This window comes from Boleophthalmus pectinirostris, unplaced genomic scaffold, assembly GCF_026225935.1.
Source record: "Boleophthalmus pectinirostris isolate CB_2022bp ecotype Guang Dong unplaced genomic scaffold, ASM2622593v1 HiC_scaffold_10, whole genome shotgun sequence".
NCBI classification, from domain to species: domain Eukaryota; kingdom Metazoa; phylum Chordata; class Actinopteri; order Gobiiformes; family Gobiidae; genus Boleophthalmus; species Boleophthalmus pectinirostris.
In genome coordinates, this window is record NW_026570971.1 from 3268597 (window position 1) to 3293771 (window position 25175).

At 39.4% G+C, this 25175-nt stretch overlaps 1 protein-coding gene across 5 annotated transcripts in view; it reads right to left on the minus strand.

Annotated features, from left to right (window-relative positions):
• kdm1a (lysine (K)-specific demethylase 1a) overlaps nt 1–25175 on the minus strand; it is a 38013-nt gene continuing 12838 nt past the window's right edge. For all 5 annotated transcript variants that reach the window (XM_055157091.1, XM_055157081.1, XM_055157092.1 and 2 more), the window contains exons 10-21: nt 24327–24344; nt 22744–22886; nt 21348–21438; nt 21128–21262; nt 16446–16519; nt 12513–12624; nt 7496–7628; nt 6890–7077; nt 3975–4089; nt 3397–3524; nt 3130–3276; nt 1–2361 (exon numbers count right to left, since the gene is read on the minus strand). In XM_055157091.1, the coding sequence (XP_055013066.1) occupies nt 2095–2361; nt 3130–3276; nt 3397–3524; nt 3975–4089; nt 6890–7077; nt 7496–7628; nt 12513–12624; nt 16446–16519; nt 21128–21262; nt 21348–21438; nt 22744–22886; nt 24327–24344 (1551 nt within the window). In that variant the 3' untranslated portion in view covers nt 1–2094. The remainder of the gene's footprint in view (nt 2362–3129; nt 3277–3396; nt 3525–3974; nt 4090–6889; nt 7078–7495; nt 7629–12512; nt 12625–16445; nt 16520–21127; nt 21263–21347; nt 21439–22743; nt 22887–24326; nt 24345–25175) is intronic.

A 25175-nucleotide genomic window follows, 5' to 3' on the forward strand; every position in this document is an offset into this window, starting at 1 on the left:
CAGACTTTTCTCTTTTAATAGCAAAACAATCGACGATATAAAATGTCTGTGATGACTTAATAAAATACATAACTGCTATAGCAACAAAAACATTCACAGATCTTGCACACATATGTTCTTCTTTTGAGCTTGGAGCTATTTTCACTAGACTCTTCAATCTAACGTAACAGAAAGAAAACGTAGGCTTTAAAGTACACATATTATGCAGTATTTGTATAGCGTCTGGCCTTTAAACACGCTCTCGAGTACCTTAGTTTTGGCATTTCGTGTTTTAGAACTTGAATAATGGCCATATATATATATATATAAAACTAAAGGTTATGTTCCAGCTTCAGCGCTCCCTATAATGGAATCTAGTGTTTGGCTCCACCTATAGGCAGCAGAGGGAATTACAATGGGAGAAAACAACGAAACTTGATGAAGCTTAGTGACCGCTCCCTCTTGTATTTTTCCGTAGACTTTCCACAATTCAAGTATTAACATTTCAAAAGGCACAGCAGCTTCACACTAACTCATATCCATAAGTTGTTTTAAATTTGAAATGCAATATTCTGTGGAATGCTTTAATAGCTTTGCTGTTTATAAGTTTAAGAAACAGGTGATGTGTCTTGTGGTCTTTAGTTCCACAGAGCCCAGATTAGCCCTGAGGATTCAAACTGTAAATTTTCTTTGTTTTTTGTAAAGTCTAAAGGAAAATTGAGTGATAAATGTACTTCCAGAACCAGAGGGCGATCATTGTTGAGCTGGGTTTAGGGTAGAGTCCTGCACCCGCGGGACCTGACGCAAAACAGCGCAGCGCAGGACACATTTTGAAAGCTCAATGCAGGAGCGGGCGGGCGGGACGATCAGTCCTGCAAACTAAATATGAGTGTAAAGTAAAATATACAAATGATTCACGTATGCCTGTCAAACATAATTTGTGCTGGATATTTTATTTGGCCTTAATTAAAACATTTTAAGCAGCCTAAACGAGGAGAAAATTCAGTTTGTCGACTGGACAAAAGTTCGATTGAAGACGTTTCACAGCTCATCAGTTCTGGTCACGTACTGGTGGATGATTGAGGGATTCTTCTCAAAACTCTGGGGATGTGATCTAATTTCACACACATTTTAGAGAAGTCCTTTTCGCTTCTCTGTGTTTGATAGAGCTTAAGAAAGAGATCGCCCCCATATTGCGGGATTTGCGGGCAGGAGCAGGACGAAATATTGCAGATGTGGACGGGAGCGAGACTGTACAGTGCAGATGTGGGCGGGAGAAGGACTGAAAATTCATTCCTGCTCAGACCTCTAGTTTAGGGTTTACGGTTGTTAAGTGTGATGTGACTTCTGGGTCCAGAGCTGATTGAAAATATCAGACATATTTACAATTTCAGGTGATGATAAAAAGTGATTGCAGTCGTTTAACACAAACACAATTACAAGTGTGACTGAAAGTGTACAAGATTTGAGGTAAGAAGTTATGATAGCGTTTGGAAGTCTGGTAATCCTATGCAACAAGTAGTAGTATTATTATTAGTAGTAGTAGTATTAGTAGTAGTTATTATTTACATCTTATCTGATACTATTTGTGGTTAAACATATACTTTTGAAAGGTATTTGGACATGGCATTTTGTCAAAAAAAACAAAGCTACAAATGATTTGTGAAGTTGCCATCTGGACCCGGAAGTGACATCATTTAACAAAACTATAAAGAAACCTGCCCCGACACGCTCGTGTAAGCAGACAGATGTCACAAATCTGATGTGATGGCACAAATGCTTAAAACAGCAACGGCTTGTTGACTTAAACACTGCAGGGTTTCTACCTGTGACGCAACAATCCTGGGAAAATTCAAACTTTTTCTGATACTATACAGAGAAATACTGAAACCAGCGTGAATGAAGTAAAAAAAACAACAACTTCAGGTCTGTTTTTAGGAAGAAGGGAAGAATGTTATAACACAGCTGTCCACTCAAAAAGGTAAATTTTGCATAATATGTGTCCTTTAACGTCCAGCTAGAGTTCATAGTATTAAGACAACCGAGAAGGCCTCTGGAGCCGAAACATCCCAAACATAATGCCACGCTGACGACAGGGCCGTTCACAAGTTCATGTTATCTTCCAGTCTTTAGATGGGTTTGAATGGTAAAGTCTTTTCCAGTGTTGTGTGGGTTAAACAGCAGGAGCGGGCGGGGCTTGAGGGGGTTGGCTGCGGCGGGGGCGGCGGTGGGCGTGGCTTGCCGGGGCAGGGTGTACATGGCGCCCAGGAACTGGTCTGCGATTCGGCCCGCCTCCCGGAGCCCGCTGAGCAGAGCGCCGTGCACAGTGGCCGGGTAGTTTCTGATGGTGTGCTCCCCCGCGAAGAAGAGCCGCGGGACGGGCTGCAGGGAACAAAAAAATACACAACTCAGTACAAGATACGCACACATCCAGAGTCAAAACAATATACACACACATCCAGAGTCAAGACAATATACACACACATCCAGAGTCAAGACAATATACACACACATCCAGAGTCAAGACAATATACACACACATCCAGAGTCAAGACATTATACACACATCTATAGTCAGTACAATCGTTTTAAAGTTGAATTTGTGTAGAAGTCATCCACAACTTACACCAGAGCAGTACCAGAGCGTAAACACAGTACACACTCAGGAATCACTTTTATTATTAACAGGTCGGACCAGTCTGCACCGGCACTGTCACACACGCATTCAACGGGAGTAATTACGCTAAGTGTTGCTCAAATTAGGGAGATGTTCTTCTTTTTCATTACCAATGGAGCGTCTCAAGGCTTTTGAGCAGGAAACACGGAAGGGAAGCACGTGATATTTTGAAAGTGAATCGGTTTAGTTTATATAAAGGACGGGTGTCCAAGCGCTTTTCATCAGGCCACACACGGAAAGTCATTTGTAGAGGACGGCCACAGACCAGAGACCAGATAATGGAGTCTTTCAGATGCATTTTACACAGGTTTGACAGAACCACTGTACCTTTAAAAAGCCACGGAACACTAATTTATAAATCTGTATCACAATGCAATGTGATGTTACTGAGGTGATTGAAGTATGCAGCAAAAAATACTGTAAGATAATCTGGGCCAATTCAGCAGGAGGCCTGATCTAGTGTAGTGTCATACCTGTGAGGCCCCTGGGATGGCGGGCCCCGGGGTGATGGGCTGGGCCATCAGGTCGTAGTCGTTGCCAGAGGAGCCCGCTGCCACGTACGAGTAGGACCCCCTCGCCCAGGGGTCCGCTCGCCATCGAGTCACCACTGTCTCCTTCGGCTGCACACAGAGATAATGCTTTTTAATGGCTCAGTCTAAAATGTCACATCAAATGGATTTGTGAGTCGTTGACATAAGACAGCAGGACTCATTTATTTATGAACTGTAAGAATCACTGACCTGAGGCACAGCACTGCTCCCAAAGATGCCCTTGAGAATGGCCAGACAGCGTCCTACAATAACATCATCACTGATGTTCTCCATGATCCCAGCCGCCTCCCCCGCCATCAGAGCCAGCAGGATGGGAGCTGAAGAAGGACAAATCACATGATTACCTACAGATCGACAACCATACGCCTATACCCCAACTCTATCACCCCCCACAGATCTGCCAGATCAGTCAGACTGAGCACGACAAATGGAACAACAGCTGATCAGAGACATGTGACAGCAGTGACACCTCTGACCCAAGTGGAAGTGCTACCACCCAAACCTGGGCATAAGCAGCAGTTGTTGTTTTTTTTACACGATTTGTTTTATTAGAACTCTTGTGCTACAGTCTTGTTCCATATATGCACTGCAGCTATAGTTTTTAGCCTCATTTACATTACTTTGCTCATCTCAGCATAGTTGTGATGTTGATGAAACAGTAACCCTCCTGGCTGGTCCCACATAGTGCTGCCTATGTGAGCAGGGCGTGTGTCTGTGTGTGTGTGTGAGTCTATGTGCGTGTAATGAGTCCACACATGCTGCTGTACCTTTGTAGAGGTTCCAGAAGAGGAAGAGCTCTCCTCGGCTGGCTGTGGTGGAGCCGACATGTCCAAACAGGTTCACACTGGGGTCCCAGAAGACGCGGTCGAAGCACAGCACCACCTGCACGCACACACACGCACACACACACATGTTCATGTTGAGTATCAATGCATCACAGGGACGTTACACTTGTATTCATTTCCTGGACACTGTATAGTTGCCACTTGCTTAATCATATTTAAGGATTTGTGTCATGGGGACCTGATAATCCCCATAATGTGTGTACTTATTTTAGTGCCCCCCCTTTCACACACAGTCAGGATTCTTCCCATTCAAAACCCGCTACACACAACAGTGACTGAACAGGGCAGTACAGCTCCCTCTGCTGGGGACACGGCCACACTTCAGATTGCATAATGCTGCAGTAGTCGGGGAGATGAAGGGTCAGGAGTGACGCAGGACACTCTCCCGGGCCTCACACACATAAACGCACACACACGCAGAGCTGTGGTACATTTATGTCTGAGAATAGCAGTGGAAGAGGCAGGTGAGCACAGCTGTAGCCGCACTGGAGGGATGAAGCAGCCCTCTCTGCACCATTAATAACACACAAATACAATGTGCCTCGGTTTCTGCGTTTTTAGAGCTCCACGGCATGAATCAGCTGAATAAACTATTGACAAATCTGACACACTAAAGGTCATGCCCACATAATAATTAGAGATGTGCAAAAATATAAAAATATCGATGTATTGTATCGCTAAGAGTATTTTTCGTAATATTTTACTAAATAATTTTGTTACAGCTACAGTTTTTTTGCTTGTTCAGAGGAAGGAAATTCATTTATGCAACACATTTGATATTTTCACTGTTTTGATGAGTAAAATGGACGTTTTTCATATGAACTTTGCACAAGAAGTGGTTTAACAAAGACTTTTAGTGTCACAGCCATGATTTGGCCTTTATTTTTTATTGGACCGTATCAAATCGCTTTGAAATATATTGTATTGAATCGAAAGTTCACAGTATTGAGATATGTATCGTATCGTGGCCTATGTGTCGAGATATGTATCGTATTGGCTACTTCTCAATGATACCCAGCCTTAGTCATATTTGCACATAGTTCAATATTTTTTTCAGTGTCGATGAAAGTAACTACCTAGCTTCACTTCAAGTTTTCATAGTTTTCATATCGATTAGTACTAGGGCTGGGTATCATTTAAGAAGTTGGCCATACAATACATACCTTGATACAGTGCACTTTTGATTCGATTTGATATATTTCAAATCATTTCGATATGGTTCAATAAAAAATAAAATCCTAAATCTTGGTTGTGATACTAAAAGTCTTTGTTAAACCACTTCTTGCGCAAAGTTCATATAAAAAACAAACAGTTTAATCATCAAAAATGAAAATGTCAAATGTGTCGCATAAACAAGTTTAATTCCTCTAATCAAGCAACAAAACTGTAGCTCTGTAACAAAATAATTTAGTAAAATACACCCAAAAATACTTTTGGCGATATATCGATACAGCAGCCCATGATATCGATACTGTATCACCACATTATCATCACATATTTTTGCACACACCTAAATATGTCTAAATGTGACCATTGCTGAACTATAAAGACCACAGAGTAAAATGTGTTTGGTTAAACTTAAAACTTAATGTTACTTAAGTTTCAACACAAAGCTTTAAAAATCATTCTGGTATCAAACTGGTATCAAGACTCAACAAACTCTGAGCTCTGGTACAAAAAGCCGGAGCAGAAGCCAGCTGGCACTGCTCTAGCTTGGCTTAAGTGCTGAATAAGTGGGCTGTTGTAAGAATTATTTGAAGGAGAAGTCATTAGATTAGATGGTTCAGAGGTCTGGCAGAGGTCCTGATCACTGCAGGTGTGTGAGGTATTTATGGTTTGTTTGAGAATACTGCAGGACACGAATACTAATGTACAGGACTTCTCAAGCAGCCACACCTGTAGGTCTGTAGTAAATGAATAAAACTGAAGAAAAACAAATGTATCCAAAATAAACTATATATCCAGCTGTTTCAGTTACAGTTTCTCTATTTAAAAAATAAAATAAATATACTTATTAATCTTGAAAAATACCCCAAAATAAACTTTGTTAAGCTTTAGGGCAGATTCACACTAGGACTTTAGACGCTTTTAGTGAAGTAAATAAGTCCAGCGGCAGAAATATCTATTAAATAGTGAAGCAGATAGGAGTCCTGCTGTGATACACTCTTCCGTGAGTTTATATAATATAATCAGTACCGCAGCTACCCATTACTGACATTACACACAGCGCGTAGGGCACCACTAGTCAGGCTGACACCACCTAGTGCCTACGCTTTCATTTCTCCCCAGCGACTAGGTCAGGAATCAGAACACACTAGACGGTTCGCAAAAACGCTGGAAGTGCAAGTTTTGGCACCAGCCAATCAGTGAAGAGACATACATTCTGTGTTGTTAACGATTCCCGAGATCAAGGATTTAAAGTCGGAACAAAGAGAATGTTTGGTGAATTTTATCAAGGGGAAAGACGTTATTGTCCTTCCTACGGGATTTGAGAAAAGCTTAATATACCAGTTAGCCCCATTAGCGGCGTATTACCTATGTCACGCCTACAGTCGAGCGAACGAATTCTAACACTGCGAGGTTAGACGGTTTCTACGAAGTGAAACCGGCTGATGAATCAGGCTAGGGCACCACGTGAATTATCACAAAACTACAGTCGTCGCGCCCAAGTCCTCACTTTTGCTGGCACAAACCTTTTCAACTCGATTATATTTGGAGTTTGGAAATCTTCTGACACACAAACTGAAATTATGATCAAAATTCTATTAATTGCACAGCCTTATCTCACATACAGCCTCGTCTTTAGCACGTATCTGACCGCACACGTAGAGTCCCACCTTGTTGAGGTTGCCGAAGCCCATCCTCTGTATGGCGGAGGTCTTCCACTCGGGGAGGGGCGGCACAAACTGCACGGCGGGCGGCTGCTGTTTGAGCACGCCCAGAGGCAGCGTGCACAGGACCGCGTCACACTTATAGATGAAGGTCTGAGTGGTGGAGCGAGTGTTCACGGCGATCACCTCACAGCCTGCACCGGGACATGACAAATACACGGTTCACTTTAACATGTACAGTAATGTTCGCCACTAAACTATAGATTTTGTCTCCAAGATAACCCTGACTAGTACAAATGTAGGAGTGCTTTTCAATGTTCCGTAATTTATCTCAGTGTCTCAATACATGGGATTTATTTTAGTAACTCAAGATTCAGCTCAAAGTCCTTATTTATATGGCCAATTTCCAGAGAAGACTGAAATCTGAACTGCTAAACTAATCCAAAAACCCTGTCATGCATTTCAGAACATGTTTGTAGACGTCGAAACCCCATGTGAACAAGCTTTTAAAGGCAGGATGACTTTATACCTGCAGCCATGATGATCTGAATAGTCCTACAGCTTTCCTACATGTTTCTGCTCCCTCAGACTCTGATGCTGAGGTGGACTTACCGGAGGCGGTGTACCGGACCTGCCGCACTGCTGTGTTCAGTTTGATGTCCAGTCCCTCGGCCAGAGCCACGGGGACACACGAGTATCCGTTTCTGACCGTCAGGTGGCTCCCCGTGAACTCAAAGTCATCGTCCTGGAGAGGAGAGGACACAGAGGGGTCAGGGGATTTACAGTTATGAACAAAAGGTTGTGTTCACGTGACATCAGCACATTTTAGAATCTTTATAGTTTAAATTGAGCTGGAGACCGGTCAGAACTCTACGGTGGGATTTGCCGTGGAACTCTCAGATTACAGATTTGCTGACTTGGTTACATTTCCTATATTACCGTAATTTCAGGACTATAAGACGCTACTTTTTTCTCACACTTTGAACCCTGAGATTTATACAACAATGCAGCAAATATATGGATGGATTCTTTGTTTGGCACATTGTCCGTTCATATATATATATATAGGCGAGTTTCATTGCTGACAAAAGCGTGTGATTTTTAGCGCTATGAGTCCGTTTGGTTGCCTCTTGTTGTATCTCTCATGTATTTTTCAAACTTTCGGTTCCGTGGACTGGGGTGGAGTATCAAAGTAAAAGCCTGTATTTCAAAATAAAAGTATATGCATTCAAAATTAACTAAATAATGTCTGAAAGAAAGAACAGCATGAAATAATTGTTCAGTATAGGTGAGTTTCATTGTTGAAAAAGCGCGCGTTGCATGCTGGGAATTATTTTGGTCGGCGGCAAGAAACACTAATTCAACATGACGGACGGAGCGAGAAAGCACGTAAAGGGTATTGATCCCGGTTATTTATCCACTCTAACGGCAGAGGACCGAAGACGATTGACGACAAATCACCCTTTTCAACCCCTACAGAGCCTGGACCAAACCAAATTTCTGGTCAGAATCGCCAACTACCTGGCTAAATATTCACTTGGGCGATATCCACAATGACTTGGTGGAAACTCCTGGGCCATTCACCGCAGAAAAGATGAAAACCTCCAAGAGTCTCGATGTGTTGTTGAACTTGTTGGAGTCCACGGTTTGTTAGGATCTTCTGCGTTTGCTCTGCGGATGTTTGAAAGCCATTTAATTCACCGTTAGTGGTTCTTTTCACTCAGAATACGAAAAAGACATTTTCCTTCTTAACTTTGTGCACTAATAAATAGATAATGGTTTGTTTTAATAGGTATCGAACTGTACCTCATTTACGGCTCACTGTGGCACTTGAAAATACCAGAGAGCTACAAGTTTTAGCAGTCACAATAAACTGAGTATTTTAGTTTTGTAAAGAAAGCTCACCTGATGAAAAAGGTTGGAGACAACTGCTTTAAATGCAGGTGGGCACGCAAATGACAAGAAGAAACGTCTCAAATTTCAGTAGCCGGACATTCCATCATACCTGACCGATACAACTAACCCCGCCCCTGGGAGAGTCTGAAATCTGCTGAAATCCTACGAAACACTGACATGATACAGACAGGACAGAGGCTCTTTCTGCAGGAGACATGCGCAGTAGAGCTCTAGGAGAGACAGGGATGATGCGCCGAGGAAGACGCTCGTTTGATTGTGTTTTGAACAGTTATTTTGCACTTCATGCACACACCCTCCTCGTGGAAAACACACGAAGAAACACAGATGATGCAGCTTTTAAGTCAACTCATGTGGCTGTGGAAGAAGGAAACAGAGCTGCTGCACTTGAGCTCAGCATCAATGAGTCGACGGTGAGATTTTGGCGATGGCAGCGTGACGAACTGACTCAATCCAAAAAGACAACAAAAGCTTTCAGAGGCGATAAAAGCAGACAGCCCGAACTTGAAAACGTTCTCGAAGACGTGGACACCTGCGGCTTATATTCAGGTGCGCTCGATAGTCCAGAAATTACGGTACACTAATCCTTCTCTCGTGAGCTTTGAGCCATGTTAGAATGTTGTTACCTCCTCAAAAACAGACCTGGAGTTGTGTTTTGTTTCATTCGCACATGTCTGAGGTTGTTTCCAAAGCTCAAAATGCTCCATCTTGTGTCATGAAGCTGTAGTTTTCAAGTTAACAGCTCCTTTTACTGTTAGTTCAGTAAAGATTTTTCCACCACCAGAGTGTTTTCAGTTCAAGAACTCAGCCTAAAAAGCAGAATTTGTGTGTGTAAATGAAACAAAAAACACAACTCCAGGTCTGTTTATGATGAGGAAACTACATTAGAACATAGATCTGACAGTAGCGCTTTAATATCTCTCTAATTACTGGGCCTATCCACGTGAACTCTGTGCCAGTTTTTTGTTTCAACATTTTCTCTGTCAAGATAAATGAAGAAAATTGGAGTATTTGATTCACAATCGCTTCAGAAAGTGGTGCCATTACTCAAAGACATGCTCGCTGTCAGTTGAAAGGACTTTAAGCCTTTAAGCCTTGAGATTAATAAGAGGAGTACGTGGAGCCGACCTCAAACAAATAATGAGAAGGAGAAACATTTGTGGTTCAGACGTTTGGGGGTTTCTTTCAAAAACTGTGAATTTCAGAGTTGCTCATACAGGCCCCTGCCCTCCATCATCAAATTTTAACATGTTAGTTTGACACTGTATCGTTATTTTTAATATGTTTTGGTACAGAGAGTGACATGCATTGAAAAAAAACAGGAAATAGCTTTATAGAAAAAATTGAGTATATTCATATTTAGGTTGTCAAAAGTATAAAAAATTAGATACCGTAAAATCCGGACTATTGAGCGCACCTGAATATACGCCGCATCAACAAAATTTTAACTAAACTGCAAAATTTTACATATATTGGCTGCACCTGAATATAAGCCGCAGGTGTTCACGTCTTCAAGAACGTTTTCAAGATCAGGCCGTTTGCTTTTATCGCCTCTGAAAGTTTTTGTCGTCTTTTTGCGTCGAGTCAGTTCGTCACGCTGCCGTCGCCAAAATCTCACCGTCGAGTCACAGATGTCGAGCTCACGTGCAGCCGCTCTGTTTCCTTCTTCCACAGACACATCAGTCGACTTAAAAGCTGCATTATCTGCATTTCTTCATGTGTTTTCCATGAGGAGGGTGTTTGTATGAAGCGCAAAATAACTGTTCAAAACGCAATGAAACGAGTGTCTTCCTCGGCGCATCACCGCCGTCTCTCCTCCCCGCGCTCTACTGCACATGTCTCCTGCAGAAAAAGCCTCTGTCTTGTCTGTGTCATGTCAGTGTCTTGGAGGATTTCAGCAGATTTCAGACTCTCTCGGGGGCGGGGTTAGTTCCATCAATCAAGTCTGAGTGGATGTGAGGCTGCTGAAGTGTGAGACGTTTCTTCTCATCATTTACAGACAATTGCGAGCTCGTGTAGCAACTTCATGTTAACTCCAGATCCACGTGTGAACCGCACAGACAGCGGCGTTTTCTGGCCGTTTCTCAAGCTGCGTGTTCATCCGCTGTGTTTCCAAACCATAGACTGTTTTGTATGAATGGACAATGTGCCAAACAAAGAATCCGCCCATATATTCGCTGCATCGTTTTATTAGCCGCAGGGTTCAAAGTGTGAGGAAAAAGTAGCTGCTTATAGTTACGGTACTAATCAATATTAAAACTAGTATCAAAACTACATACTGTATTTTCCGCACTATTATTCGCTCTGGATTATAAGGCGCGCTGACATTAAATGGTCTATTTTCTAACTTTTTTCACAAATGAACCGTGTGGGACTTTAAAGGAAACACAACAGTGTGATGGGTGAGTGGTTTTGTTTGTTTGTGGCGTTCACGGTGACTCTGGGCTTTGTTCAGTTGTGGCGTGTAGGGAGGGTGCTGTCTGGGACCACTGGATTGTCGGCGTGTTCGCAGTGACTCAGTTGTTCAGTCGTGTCTAGAAGTGGCACATTGCGCTCGCTTTTTCGGTTCGTTCCTCCATTCCGTTCCTCGTCGGCGTGGAGTGATGAGTGTGTCTGCGGGTGTGTTTCGCTGTGCGGTCGCTGTCTACTCTGTCTGTGTGTGTTTGCGTGTACTGTGGGTGGTGCGGCTTTGTAGTTTACTGAAGTCGTGCTGGGACACCCGAGTGGATTCGTGTATGGGGCGCTCTGGATTGTGGGGTGCAGAGTCATTTTTTGATGGGGTTGGAGGCTTAAGAGCGAAATAGCAATAGTACGGAAAATATGATATGTAGAAAAGATCGGGTATATTCATATTTAGGTTGTCAAAAGTGGAAATTTAAACACTAATAATACTAATTGTCGAAAATTAAATACTAATCAAAACTAAAACTAATACTAAACTAAATACTCATTTGAGCAGGTATTGGGCGGAATTATAGCAGGTCGATACTAAAAAAGTCACATTCACAGCACAGAAATGAGCCTTTCCTGAATAGCTTTAGGTTTCCAACTAAAAATTTCCATGACTTTACAGCACCTACATGTGTAGAATTGATCAGACTTTTAGGGCTAAATATGAAATGTTAACCCTTTCCACTCATGTTATGGTTTGGGATTATAGTTTTTAATATTCAACATCCTGTCAGTGCATTTATTGTCGTCTGTTTTAAACAAAAAGGCGCAGACGTTCAGAAATAATCAGAATAGCCTCATGAGAACTTAAAAGAACGCTGTAGTTGAGTGAATAAGATACTAAAATTCCATGACTTTTCCAAGCCTAGAAAATGACATTCAATTTCCATGACTTTTCCAGGATTTTCATGACTGTGGGAACCCTGTTAGAATGATCTTGAGAGGTTTCAGAACAAGTATAAGAGCACATAGACGAGAAATGAAAGTACTACTGTTTAATGCTGAAAAAAAAACATACTAGTGTCTAAATAAAGAGTGTTTTTTTTACTTTATCATTGTGGTATCAAAATCTGTATTGAGTATCGAGTCTATTCCTTAGTATTGAAATCCAGTTTGAGGTTTTAATATCGTGACAACACTTAATTCATAAAGAAAAGCAAGATTGGAAATTGTGAGCCATAACAAAAACAAATTTCCCTGTGCTTTGGCCGGCGCCCAGAGCACGGCATGCTGGGACATTTGACGGTTGCACACAAGCCCGTACCTGGTCCCAGTGTTTGAGCGAGAGGGTGGAGAGGGGCGTGGCGTTCGCAAACTCCAGGTTCGCAAAGTGCCAGTCCAGGATCTGTCTGTCCCGAGACGACAGGTACACGTCACTGAGGAGGAGAGAAGAGAGTTAGACCGGTGTGAGCAGGTGGAGCAGGGTGTTTTTTTTTTTTTTTTGTTTTTTTTTAGAGCAAAAAAATCACAACAGCAGTCACATGGCAGGACTTATAACAACATAATATAATAACAAAGACTAAAAAATATAAATATTCATAATAAATTCTAAGTAAGTAGCAAAAAAACAGCAAAAAACAGGTGTGAAATAAAACATAATTATATAAATGTAAATGTACAAGTCTAAATAAAAAAGAAAAAATAAGTAATAAAATATAAAATCTAAGACAAGAGGCCTTAGGAAGATAGTTGTAGGGAGTATTATCTGTTACATAAGGGTGAGTGGTTGTACAGTTGTAGGGAGTATTATCTGTTACATACGGGTGAGTTGCTGTACAGTTGTAGGGAGTATTATCTGTTACATAGCGTTGAATTGTACAGTTGTAGGGAGTATTATCTGTTACATAAGTGTGAGTTGTTGTACAGTTGTAGGGAGTATTATCTGTTACATAAGTGTGAGTTGTTGTACAGTTGTAGGGAGTATTATCTGTTCCATAAGGGCGAGTGGTTGTACAGTTGTAGGGAGTATTATCTGTTCCATAAATGTGAGTTGTTGTACAGTTGTAGGGAGTATTATCTGTTACATAAGGGCGAGTTGTTGTACAGTTGTAGGGAGTATTATAAATTTTAGTGATACAAAAAATTGGAATAATTCAGCAGAATGATTTTATGTTTGAGAAATTTAAAGCAAATAAAAAAAACGTGCAACTGAACATAAAACGAATCAAAGATAAAGAAATTTTTTTAAAGTTTAATGCTTTTTAATAATTTAATGTATTTCTAATTGTGACTTGGTAACTGTGCTAAATATTTATCACAGTTTTACATCCGTTAAGTGGCATTTTGTGGAAAATGTGAGTTCAAAGAAAAGTACCAAAATACAGGAAGTAGAGGCAAATCTTAAAAATTCCAGCCAAAATGCCAAATTGACACGCACAGAAGGTAATTTTCTGGCAGTTTAAACCTTTATTTAACAGAACACAGGTGTTATCGTTTATTTTCATTAGTCTAATCTTAACTCTTGTGCAATTTAGACACGCTTTGGCCTTTGTGAAATACATAGAGGTAATTCCATAACTGTTAACATCTCTTGCCCGTGTTCAACTCGGAAATAAAACGATAAAAAACTAACTAGGCAGGGTTAGGAGGGTCATATTACACACACAAAGCCTGTATATTTAGGCTGAATTCTCTTCACTGTGTTTTTAAACTCCGTGCACCTTCGCTAGAATCATTTGGATAATTTCAGCCCTGGAACTTTTGAGTTCGAGGAGGACGTGTGTGAATGAGACAAAACAACTCTTAAGTGTGTTTTTAATGAGGTAACAACATTATAACACGGCTTAAATCTCACAAGAGTCAATTTTGAGTAATATAGTGTTAATATCATGGTTGTTATAGGTAACGGTTATGAAATTACCTTATGTATGTCATATCTGTGGCCTGCGTCCAACCAGGAAATCAAACTATAAAAACTCTTTCTTTCTTTTTGCTACATATTTAGAATTTATTATTACGATTTATATTTTTTCTCTTTGTTATAATATTATATTGTCATGTGTGAGCTACTATGTCCAAATAATTTCCCTTTTGACTCAAAAAAGTTTGTCTAAATATAAGTAAAGTCTAAAGTCTAAGTATAAGATTTCTAGTCAAATCTTACATAAAAATAAAAATGCTGACTATGTTTTAGTTAAATTGACCTTTAATTTTAAGATTATTGCAGGCTCAGCGCTCTGTTTCGAATAGTGTATTAAGGTAGCGTATCGTTCAGAAGTTGCCGATACGATACATAGGCCATGAAACGATACATATCTCGATACAGTGAGTTTTTGATTCTATGCAATTCAATATTGGAGTGTGCAAAAATATTTTACTGCTTAATGTGATGAAACAGTATCGATATCATGGGCTGCTGTAGTTTTGGTATATTTGACCAAGATATTTTGTTACAGTTACAGTTTTGTTGCTCGTTTAGTGGAAGGAAACTCATTTATGTGACACATTTGATATTTTCAATGTTTTTAGGATTAAAATGTTTGTGTTTCATATGAACTTTGCACAAAAAGTGGTTTAACAAAGACTTTTAGTATCACAGCCATGATTTAGACTTTATTTTTTATTGATGTATCAAATTGTTTTGAAACATATAATATCGAATTGAAAGTGCACTGTATCGAGATATGTATTGTATCGGCAACTTCTTAATAATACCCAGCCCTAGTTTAATTCAGTATATTTCAAATCGATTCGATACGGTTCAATAAAAAATAAAGGCTAAATCGAGGCTGTGATACTAAAAGTGTTTGTTAAACCACTTCTTGTGCAAAGTTAATAAGAAACACACCCATTTTACTCATCAAAAATGTCAAATGTGTTGCAAAATCCAGTTTCCTTCCTCTAAACAAACAACAAAACTGTAGCGCTGTAACTAGGGATGTAACGATATCCAAACCTCTCAGTACGATATTATCACGATATACATCTCAATGTACGATATTTATTGCAATATTTTGGAGAGACTAATATAAATGTAGACTTTTTTGCTTTTAAAAAACACATTTCTTCGTGTTGTCTGCGCTGAATCATGGGATATGTAGTTCCTATGTTTATAAGCTGTTAATACTACGGATGTAACGATATCCAAATCTCTCGGTGCGATATAATCACGATATTTATTGCGATATTTTAAAGAGGCTGATATAATTGCAGATAGGACGCTTTTTTGCTTTTAAAATACCTTGACAAGAATTTGGTATGAATTATTTCTGTCATAATCCCAAGAATTCCAGTCAAAAACGTAACTTCATGTTGTCTGCGCTGAAATGAATCATGGGAAATGTAGTTCCTGTTGTGTTCATAAGCTGTTGCTACTATAAAACCTGCATTTAAGCAAAGGAACTTGTGAGTCGATATATTGTGACACCCTGCGGTATTATTGTGAGACTTCTGACGATACGATATCACGATATTTCGGTTATTGTTACATTCCTAGTTACGACAGGGTATCCCCAGGTTTGATTACCCCAAATTTAACACTTTTTAAAGACCTTTTTAAGACCACTTAAATGAAAATTAAGACCAACATCGCACCCACTGTGTCGGCGAAAATCACCAGATCCAGTTCTCAAAATGACCATTACACACTGCTTTAAACAACAAAAAATGCTTTCGTTATAAATTCTCATTCAGAACTCATTTATAGTCGTATGCATTGTTTGTAAAATGGCTAAAAAATCACTTACAAGATTCAGACAAGACAAACTAAGTATTGTTTGCGCATACTCCAAATTAGATGTTCATTCACATTACATTGTTACAACATTGCACTGCAGCCTGGTTGAGTATATTAAAAAAAAAAAAAGACTAATGAAATTTAAGACCTTTGTGAAAAAAATAAAACTTGGACAAAATAATTTTAAATTTTTTAAGGCCTTAATTTAGGAACATGAAATTTAAGACCTCGCAGCTGCCCTGTACTACTGCTATAAAACAAATTTGTAATTCGATATATTGTCACAGTTCACGATATTATTGTGAGACTTTTGACGATACGATATCACGATATTTCGGTTATTGTTACATCCCTAGCTATAACGAAATAATTTAGTAAAATATACAAAAAAAAAAAAAAAACTCTTGGCGATATATTAATACAGCAGCCCATGATATTGATACTGTATCATCAATTTAAACGATACAATTTATTTATATTTCAATATTTTTGCACACCCTATAGATGAAATTCTGGTGTTACCTGGGTGGGTTGGCCTCCAGCTCCTGTAGCTTCTCCTCCAGCTTGGCCTGACTCTCCACCAGCTCGTCGTACTCCTGCACACGAGACAAGAAACAACGCACAAGATCAATCACGCAGGCTTCAGTCACCTGTGCTCATTGTAAACAAGTCAGAGCGCATTAACATTACACAGAGAAGATGAAAATATGAACTGACACTCCCATGGATTCCACTCAAAACACATTTGCAGAGGGCACAACAAGATCTATCTAATAAAAAAGACTTTAAAGCATTCTATTATTTGTACAATTGCACCATTTGTGTTTTGACAATCGGCTGACTCAAATTTCGGTTTTGATTTTTGTTTGTGTGATATAACGTGCAGAGAGCCCGAGAAGCACAGACGCTACACACCAATATGTGTTTTACAAGTCTGCGTATTCAGCACTGCCACTACTTTTAACACCGAGCGGGCCAGAAATAGCTGTTTGCGGTCTGCACAAGTTCCAACGTCAGCTTACAACAACGCGTCAAGTATAATTCGGTTACACAGTATTTTGGTCAGCTATTTTAAACTGGCTGCTGAAATGCCAATAGCTGACTTTATATCTGTCATGATGTAATGTTATTATCTTTACAGGGCCTCTACCTAGGAACATGTGTCTTTCCCCAGTGCAAATATATAACCTATAAGCAGCTCTTGAGGTTAAAGTGCTGTATTGTCCGAGAATCAGGAAGTGTGCGTTTTCCATGACTTTTTCATGACCTAAAGTGAATTTTCCAAGACTCTACGGCACCTAAATGTGTAGAATTGATCAGACTTTTAGAGCTAAATATGAAATGTTAACCTTTTCCACTCACCTTATGGTTTGGGATTAGTTTTTTTTTTACATTCAAAATACTGTCAGTCCATTTATTGTCGTCTCTTTTAACCCTCTTGCTCCCCTCGGTACATTTTTGTACATCTCAACTTTTTGTTTTTGCATAACTCTGGCCATACTGCACCAAATTTCTGTGTTTTTTTTTTTTGAACACATAAATTTAATTCAGACATGACAAATTCAGGCCTGCGATATAATTATATTTGACCCACGAGATCATATCAAATATGTATTAGAGCTGCCCGTCGGCTACAGATAAACTATAGAGACATTATTTATTTAAAATTTTGTTATTATTTTATATTCTGCTTGTTCTGGATTCAGTGTTTAAGCAAAACTATTATTAAACATTTATTTTAATAAAGATTTAACGTTACATATCTCGGAAGAGGAGAAAACATGCAGATGTTGTTAAAATTTTTTAATAAATATTTAGTTTGACCCATGATTTAGTCCCAGTTTTTAATTTTGGCCCTCTGTGACTTTGAGTTTGACACCCCTGCATTAATTGAACTGTCTATAATCAAAATACTCACACCCATGGTCCTTGGGTACATTTTTGTTCCATTGACTTCCATTATATTATTAAATAATATATATATTTTTGTTATGTATGATTAGGGCAGAAGTAGATGAAGACATTGATCTAAAAAAGCTGGACAAAAATCCATACTGCATAAAAATATTGTGGTATTCTTTTCTGGTGTACATTTTTGTCACGAATGGACACAGGTTTGATTATTTTAGGGGTGCGCAAGGGTTAAAAAAAGGCACATATGTTCAGAAATAATCATAATAGCCTAATGAGAACTTAACAGAAAGCTATAGTTAAAGATACTAAAATTCCATGACTTTTCCAGGATTTACAAGACCGTAGGAACCTTGTAGTTATTGTTTCCTTTACCATCACTGTAAAACTGTGTTCTAGTCTCTGAGAGTTGTGAAAAGTGCTTATAAACTCATCATGGTGAATAATTAGGATGCTCTGACTGCATGAGGTAAGTGAGGAATATTTTTGGACCGCTGCAAACCGCTTAAAATGAACTTGTTCTGTTTTTCACGCTTTTAAGACAGTTAAAATCGGGCACAGAGCCTTTAAGTGGCATAATTGCTCCCATAAAGAAATCCACACGCCCAGGCAACATTCCCCACCGTCAAAATATTTTATCTTTGAGTTGCGCTTTAACCTACGCACCATATTTAGTCTTCAAATCGAACACAGAGGCTCCACATTCCTGCGCCCTGTGACAGTGAGTGTGGATGGGGCCGCAGCTGTTTGTAGACCTACTCAGACCTGGATCCAAAATACACGCCGAGGAGCAGTGGAGGTGATTTATACGCTCCAAAAATAAGATGGTAAACCTCATTCTAATAATACGCCACGGCTGCATTAAACCACTTAAACACAGGCTGCCAGCGCTCGCATAGCTTTGACCCAGTGGCCCATTTTAAACCAGGCACTGGAAAATAGGCATTCTACACAAGAGCTATTTGGACTTTAAGACTTTTTTTTAATGCGATGTTAAATGGAATTCAAATGTTTAAGAAATCAAGTGAATATTCTTTTAATATTTTTCTCAAACAAACCAAAACAAACCTATTATTAACGCCAAAAGACAGACTGAAAACTGTACAGATGATAAGAACTCAGTATGATCCCGTGGAGATAGAAAGTTTAAAAAAACATACTTCGAAACATCCTCCATAGTGCTGTAGTCAAGACCGCACTAATCAAGACCAGGACCAGTCCGAGACAAGACCAAGACCTCTGAGGGTCGAGACCGAGACAAGACCGAGACCGCGGCCCATAGAGACCAAATTGAGACCATCTTTGTCATTTTCTACATTTATTTGTATTTTACAGATATTTTGGCACATAAATATTAATGGTTTTTTTTTTTTATAAATCTATCTCCATTTTATCTAATAATTGTTCATTTAAGTTTAAAATAAACCAAGCAAACTGTACTGCACTGAAACACTCTGCGCCCCTCTTTTTTGACCTTCACCCACAGTTTGAGAACCCCTTCTTTTAGAGAACTTCTACTGGCATTTTCCAGAAAACTGCTTCAAAGTGAAGAAAGTTAGTAGGATTTTTATTTATTTTTTGGTCCATGGGCTGTACACGAGCACACAGGCTGCAGCGAGGAGCTCCGGTGCAGGTTTATTGCCAACAGTAGTGGCCGTAACAAAATACGATCGCACTCGACAAGTGTCAGAACTCGAATCCAAGACAAGACCGAGTCCAAGTGCCTTCAAGCCCGAGACAAGACCGAGTCCAAATGCGTTCAATCCAAGACGAAACACCAAGATCATAAAAAAAAGTGGTCTCGAGGCCTGTCTCGAACACTACAACACTAATTCTCCATGGAGATAAATATGTTTTATTATCATACTGTGGAATATTATGGAGCTCAAATAAATTTCCATAATTTTTTCCCATAGACTTTTGGCAATATTCAAATATTCTTAGAATATAGAGTTTCAGAAAAAGTTTCAGAAACAGATTTTAAATAAAAGTATAGGACTTGTTTTCATTAGTTACTAGTGATGTAACGATATCCAATTCTCTCAATACGATATTTTCACAATGTGGGTCTCACAGTATTTATTGCGATATTTTATGTAGGCTAAAAAAAATGTGAATATGCTACTTTACTCTCATCAAAATCCAAACATTTAAGATTTAAAAGTGCTTAATAACTGTTATTTCAACATGTAGATTGGACTGAAACAGCGCAAAGGATCATGGGCTATGTAGTTCCCTCTGTTTTTTAGCTATTGCTGCACCATAACAATGAGTTTAAGAAAAGAAACTTGTGATTTGATATATTGTGATGGTCCATGACATTATTATAAGACTTTTGACAATACGATACAACAAAATTTCGGTTATTGTTACATCCCTATTAGCAGTGTTGGGAAGGTGACTTTTAAAATATATTCCCCTACAGATTACAGATTACATACCCCAAAATGTAGTTTGTAACGGAATCCATTAAATTACTTAAAGTGAGTAACGTAATCTGAATACTTTGGATTACTTAATTTGCTGTAGAGAAGCAAAGACGGGGATACTTAACCGTATTAAAAATATTACTGATAAAGGAGGAGGAGACACGGTCCACGCAGCATGGTTTAGTCCTGTTAAATCCTGTTTTAGTGCTGGTTTAGTCCTGGTTTAGACCTGGTTTAGATCTAGTTTAGACCTGGTTTTAGTCCTGGTTCAGATCTAGTTTAGACCCGGTTTAGACCTGGTTTAGTTTCCAGCAATGAGTGGAATTACCGAGAAAAAAAAAATAATAATAATAATTAATTAAAAATAAAAATAATGTGAATACAGGAAAACAGGAAAATATTGCCATGAGTAATCCATTTATTTCAACAAAGTAACTGTAATCCAATTACCACTCACTGAAACAGTAACTGTAAACGAATACAGTTACTCATAATTTGTACTCTGATTACGTAACTCCAGTACATGTAATCTGTTACTCCCCAACACTGCCTATTAGTTACCACAGAGCTGATTAGCCCTGAGCTTTCACACTTTTACAAAACGCGCCATAGCCCTGGAAACAAGTAGTACAAGGCTCTCCTCCAGACCAAATAAGAGTCAGGTTTGTGGAGATGCAAGCCCGCTCACACTAAGGAGGACTTATGTGTATTCAGTTTTTCAGAGCAATAAAAACATGCATAATGAAAAAGACATGTTTTTATTGGAGTCTGCTGTTTGGTTAAACGTTACATACTGTGTGTTTAAATGTGACATTCTTAAACCCAGCGTGTCTGCTCAGTTACAGCTGTGGCGTTTTCTCTTACTTTACACAGGGCGGTGAGGTCCCGGTGTTTGCTCTTCACCAGGAACTCTGCGGTGATGTCCCGGGGGGGCTTCACCTCGCTGGCCTCTTTGTACTGCTGGTGGAGCTCTTTGACGCGCTCCTTTGTGGACACCATCTTAAGAAGGTCACAGAACGCAGACGTTAACATGAGCTGATGTTAAATCTAATGAAATAAAGCGTGTTTAAAACAGCAGACTGACTTTGTTGAGGAGGTCGCGCAGCTCCTCCTGGGTTTTAACGATCTTCTTCCAGTGCTCGATCTGCTCATCTTTGACGTGTTTCTCTTGGAGTCTGAAAAAAAACAACACAGTAACAAATACAAAATTAGTCTAATCATAATTATTGTGTAATTTAGACACGTTTTGTTATCGAACTACCTCTACGTATGTCGCACCTGCTGCCCGTGTCATACCAAGAACTGAATAAACTTCAACAATTTTTTTTTTTTTTTTTATGGAAAAAATTGGGGAAGATTTAAAATTTTCCAATTCTGATTTTTTGTTTTTCCAATGGTGTTAACAGCCTGTCATATGAACTTTCACCCGCTGCAATGAAAGTTTATTATCATTTAGAGCAGGGGTTTGACCTGGTTTAGTCATGGGTTTAGTCATGGATTTAGTCCTTGGTTTTAGTCCTTGGTTTTAGTAGTCCTTGGTTTAAGTCCTTGGTTTAAGTCCTTGGTTTTAGTCCTTGGTTTTAGTAGTCCTTGGTTTAAGTCCTTGGTTTAAGTCCTTGGTTTAGCCCTAAAACAGGTCTAAAACAGGTCCTGATTTAGACCTGTTTTAGGTCTAAATCAAATGTTTTTGTCCTCAGTTTTAATTTAAGTCCAGGGTTTTAAGTCCAGGGTTTTAAGTCCAGGGTTTTAAGTCCAGGGTTTTAAGTCCAGGGTTTTAAGTCCAGGGTTTTAAGTCCAGGGTTTTAAGTCCAGGGTTTAAGTCAGGGTTTTAAGTCCAGGGTTTTAAGTCCAGGGTTTTAAGTCCAGGGTTTTAAGTCCAGGGTTTTAAGTCCTGGGTTTTAAGTCCTGGGTTTTAAGTCCTGGGTTTTAAGTCCTGGGTTTTAAGTCCTGGGTTTTAAGTCCTGGGTTTTAAGTCCTGGGTTTTAAGTCCTGGGTTTTAAGTCCCGGGCTTAGTCTTGGTTTTAGTTCTGGTTTAGTCCTGATTTTAGTCCCTTTTCAGACCTAGTTTAGAACTGGTTTAGTACAGATTTTAGTTCTGGTTTAGAGCTGATTTAGAGCTGATTTAGAGCTGGTTTAGACCTGGTTTAGACCTGTTTTAGACCTGGTTTAGACCTGGTTTAGAGGCGTGAGCCACGTGGCAAAAAAGGCAAAAAAGTTGACGCTCCAAACTATGAGTAGGTTGTTATGGCGACATAATTTTACAGCTAATACACGCGCGCACAATCACAGATACCAATCCTGTTGCAGATGTTTACACATGTGCACCGTTATTTTTTCTTCATGTATGTATCGCCCATCCCCAGTGACTCTTTGGACCCACCCAGAAGAGGTATGCCTATTTGAGCGATTTAAAAACCGCTGATTTAGAGGCAAAAGTGGGTGGAGAAAAAAAAATAAATAAATATTGCAGTGATACTGACTGGATGACCACCTCCAGGGCCTGCCCCAGAGACACGGGCTTGTTGTTGAGGAAGTTGAAGTCCAGCTGGTGGCTCAGGTAGGACGTGGCCTCCAGCAGACGGTTGAACTCCTGCTCCACCATCTCGTCCTTCTCCTTGGGCACCTGGACACAGCACACGTACGCTCGATCACACGGGAGAGACCGGAGGAGATCAGGAGGAGGAAAAGCTACAGGGAGAGAGAAGCGTGCCACACTACAGGCTGAAGCTGAGATGCGGTTAGTCCGGGGTCACAGAGGACAGACATGCTCGATCAAGACGACATGAAGGATTTGATTGATAAAGCTGTAAAGATGGAAGTCAACGGACGAAGGGGGAATTACCTCAGAAATGTTTATATGTGGGCCTACAAAATCCTCTGGTAAAATGTTTTTATTTATCCCTGCGAGATTAATCACAATGGATGCAATTCGCTGATCTCAAATGCTGCGATTTTTGAAGCAACAAAATGTATTCTGCAATAAAAAACAGAGCTAACCCTGTAGTTTCCTTATATTTCAGTATTTTTGACATAAATAAACATAAACATAAATCACAAATCTAATTTCAATAGCGACGCTTGTCAGAATATTTTTGCCAAAACCTCTAGTTTATAGATACTTAAACAAGAAATGTTCAAAAGTGACATTACAATAATTTCAGTACTTTCATTTATGTATTTAGCCCAGGCCCTGTGCTTTGAATTGTGAACTTAAGCTATTTAAAGATGCTACCAAAACTTCCTTTAAACATAAAAATATGGTATCAAGAGGTTGATATATGTTAAATGTTTTAGTAGCAAATATTCTAAGTTTTTTTTTTTTTTTTTTTGGTTTCTCTCTTTTCTCTTCCTTTCTCTTTTTTTAATAAATTTTTTGTGTACATTGTAAACTGGTAACATTGTATATTGGCCCTGAATACTATACTACTATACATCTCTATGTAAATTGTCTTTTATAAAGCTTTGATCATACTTGAGTAAAAATGAGAAAATGTCCCAGTTTTCTTCATTTTTCTAGATTCGGTCAGACTTACTACTGCGAACAGAGCTCGCCGGAAGCTTTCATCACATGTTTCCAAACGTCTTCTTGGTTTGTGATAGGAATGCAACGATATCCAAATGTCACAGTACGATATTATCACATCTCACAGTACAGAACTGTAAATACTTATTGCTTTTTTTTAAGACTTTGTTGCAAATCGTTACTGTCATAATCCTAAGAATTAAAGTAAAAAACATATTTCTTCATGTTGTCTGCGCTGAAATGAATCATAGTATGCGTGTTTCCCTATGTTTATGAGCGGTTCCTACAAAAAAAACAAAATGCATTTAAAAGACGGAACTTGTGATTCGATATATTGAGAAACCCCTAACTGTACGATATCACGATATTTCGGTTATTGTTACATTCCTAGTTTGTGACGTAAGCGTGAAAGAGCCGATACGCAGATATGAAATGAGTCGGAAATGCGTGGAGCTGGCGTGATGATGGATGAAAATGAAGGATGAGAATCAGATGAAGGGGAGATGATAGATGATAGAAGAGAAATAAACCGATACATACACTGGTGCACCTTTCCCCCTTTAGTAGTGCACCCACAGATGAACACGGAGCCAGGGGGGAGAGAGAGAGAGAGACACAGGTTAAATACACACAACTAGACCAGATTTTCATGCATTCAACTGTAATTCTTTAATCTACATCATTAATAACAGCTATCTAAAAAAAAAAAGACACTGATTTCTGATAAACGTAATGTTTTCTCATCAATAACACTCCTGGACTTGTATTTTGTTCCTCTCGCACCTGCTAATTCAATCTGATCTCCCTCTGTGTAGCTCAAATCGCTTGATCCCACCTTATGATGTCATCAGGTGACAATCCAGACATGAGCCTCTGTGTTTTTTTTTTTATATATTTTGCAATTAGCCTCATTTAACGGTGCACTGTGTAACTTATCTGGTAGAGGGTTCGCCACACGCTAGTCTAGACGGAGATGTTACTGTATGGCTTAGAATGTTCCACAGTATGGCATTAAATTGGTCTCTCTCCATTGGTGACAATCAAGACACAAGTTATAAGCCAGGTCTGTGGAGAGGCGACCCCGCTCACAGTAAGAACGCTTGATGTACGAGGGGATTTTAAGCAATAAAACACCTGCGATCAAATGAACTACAACAATAGAAGTTTAATGCCATACTGTGGGACATTCTAAGCAAAGAATCACACCAGAATAGTTACACAGTGCTCCATTAACACTTTCACTTGCTGTTGCGCCCTCTGCTGGGCACATAAAAAAAAAAAAAAAAAGACTACCCATGCACTGACATCACATATATTCTTTTACCATAGCAGAGTTTCTAAAGGCCGCCACACACTACAGGATTTTTCAGTCTGACACGATTTTTAAAA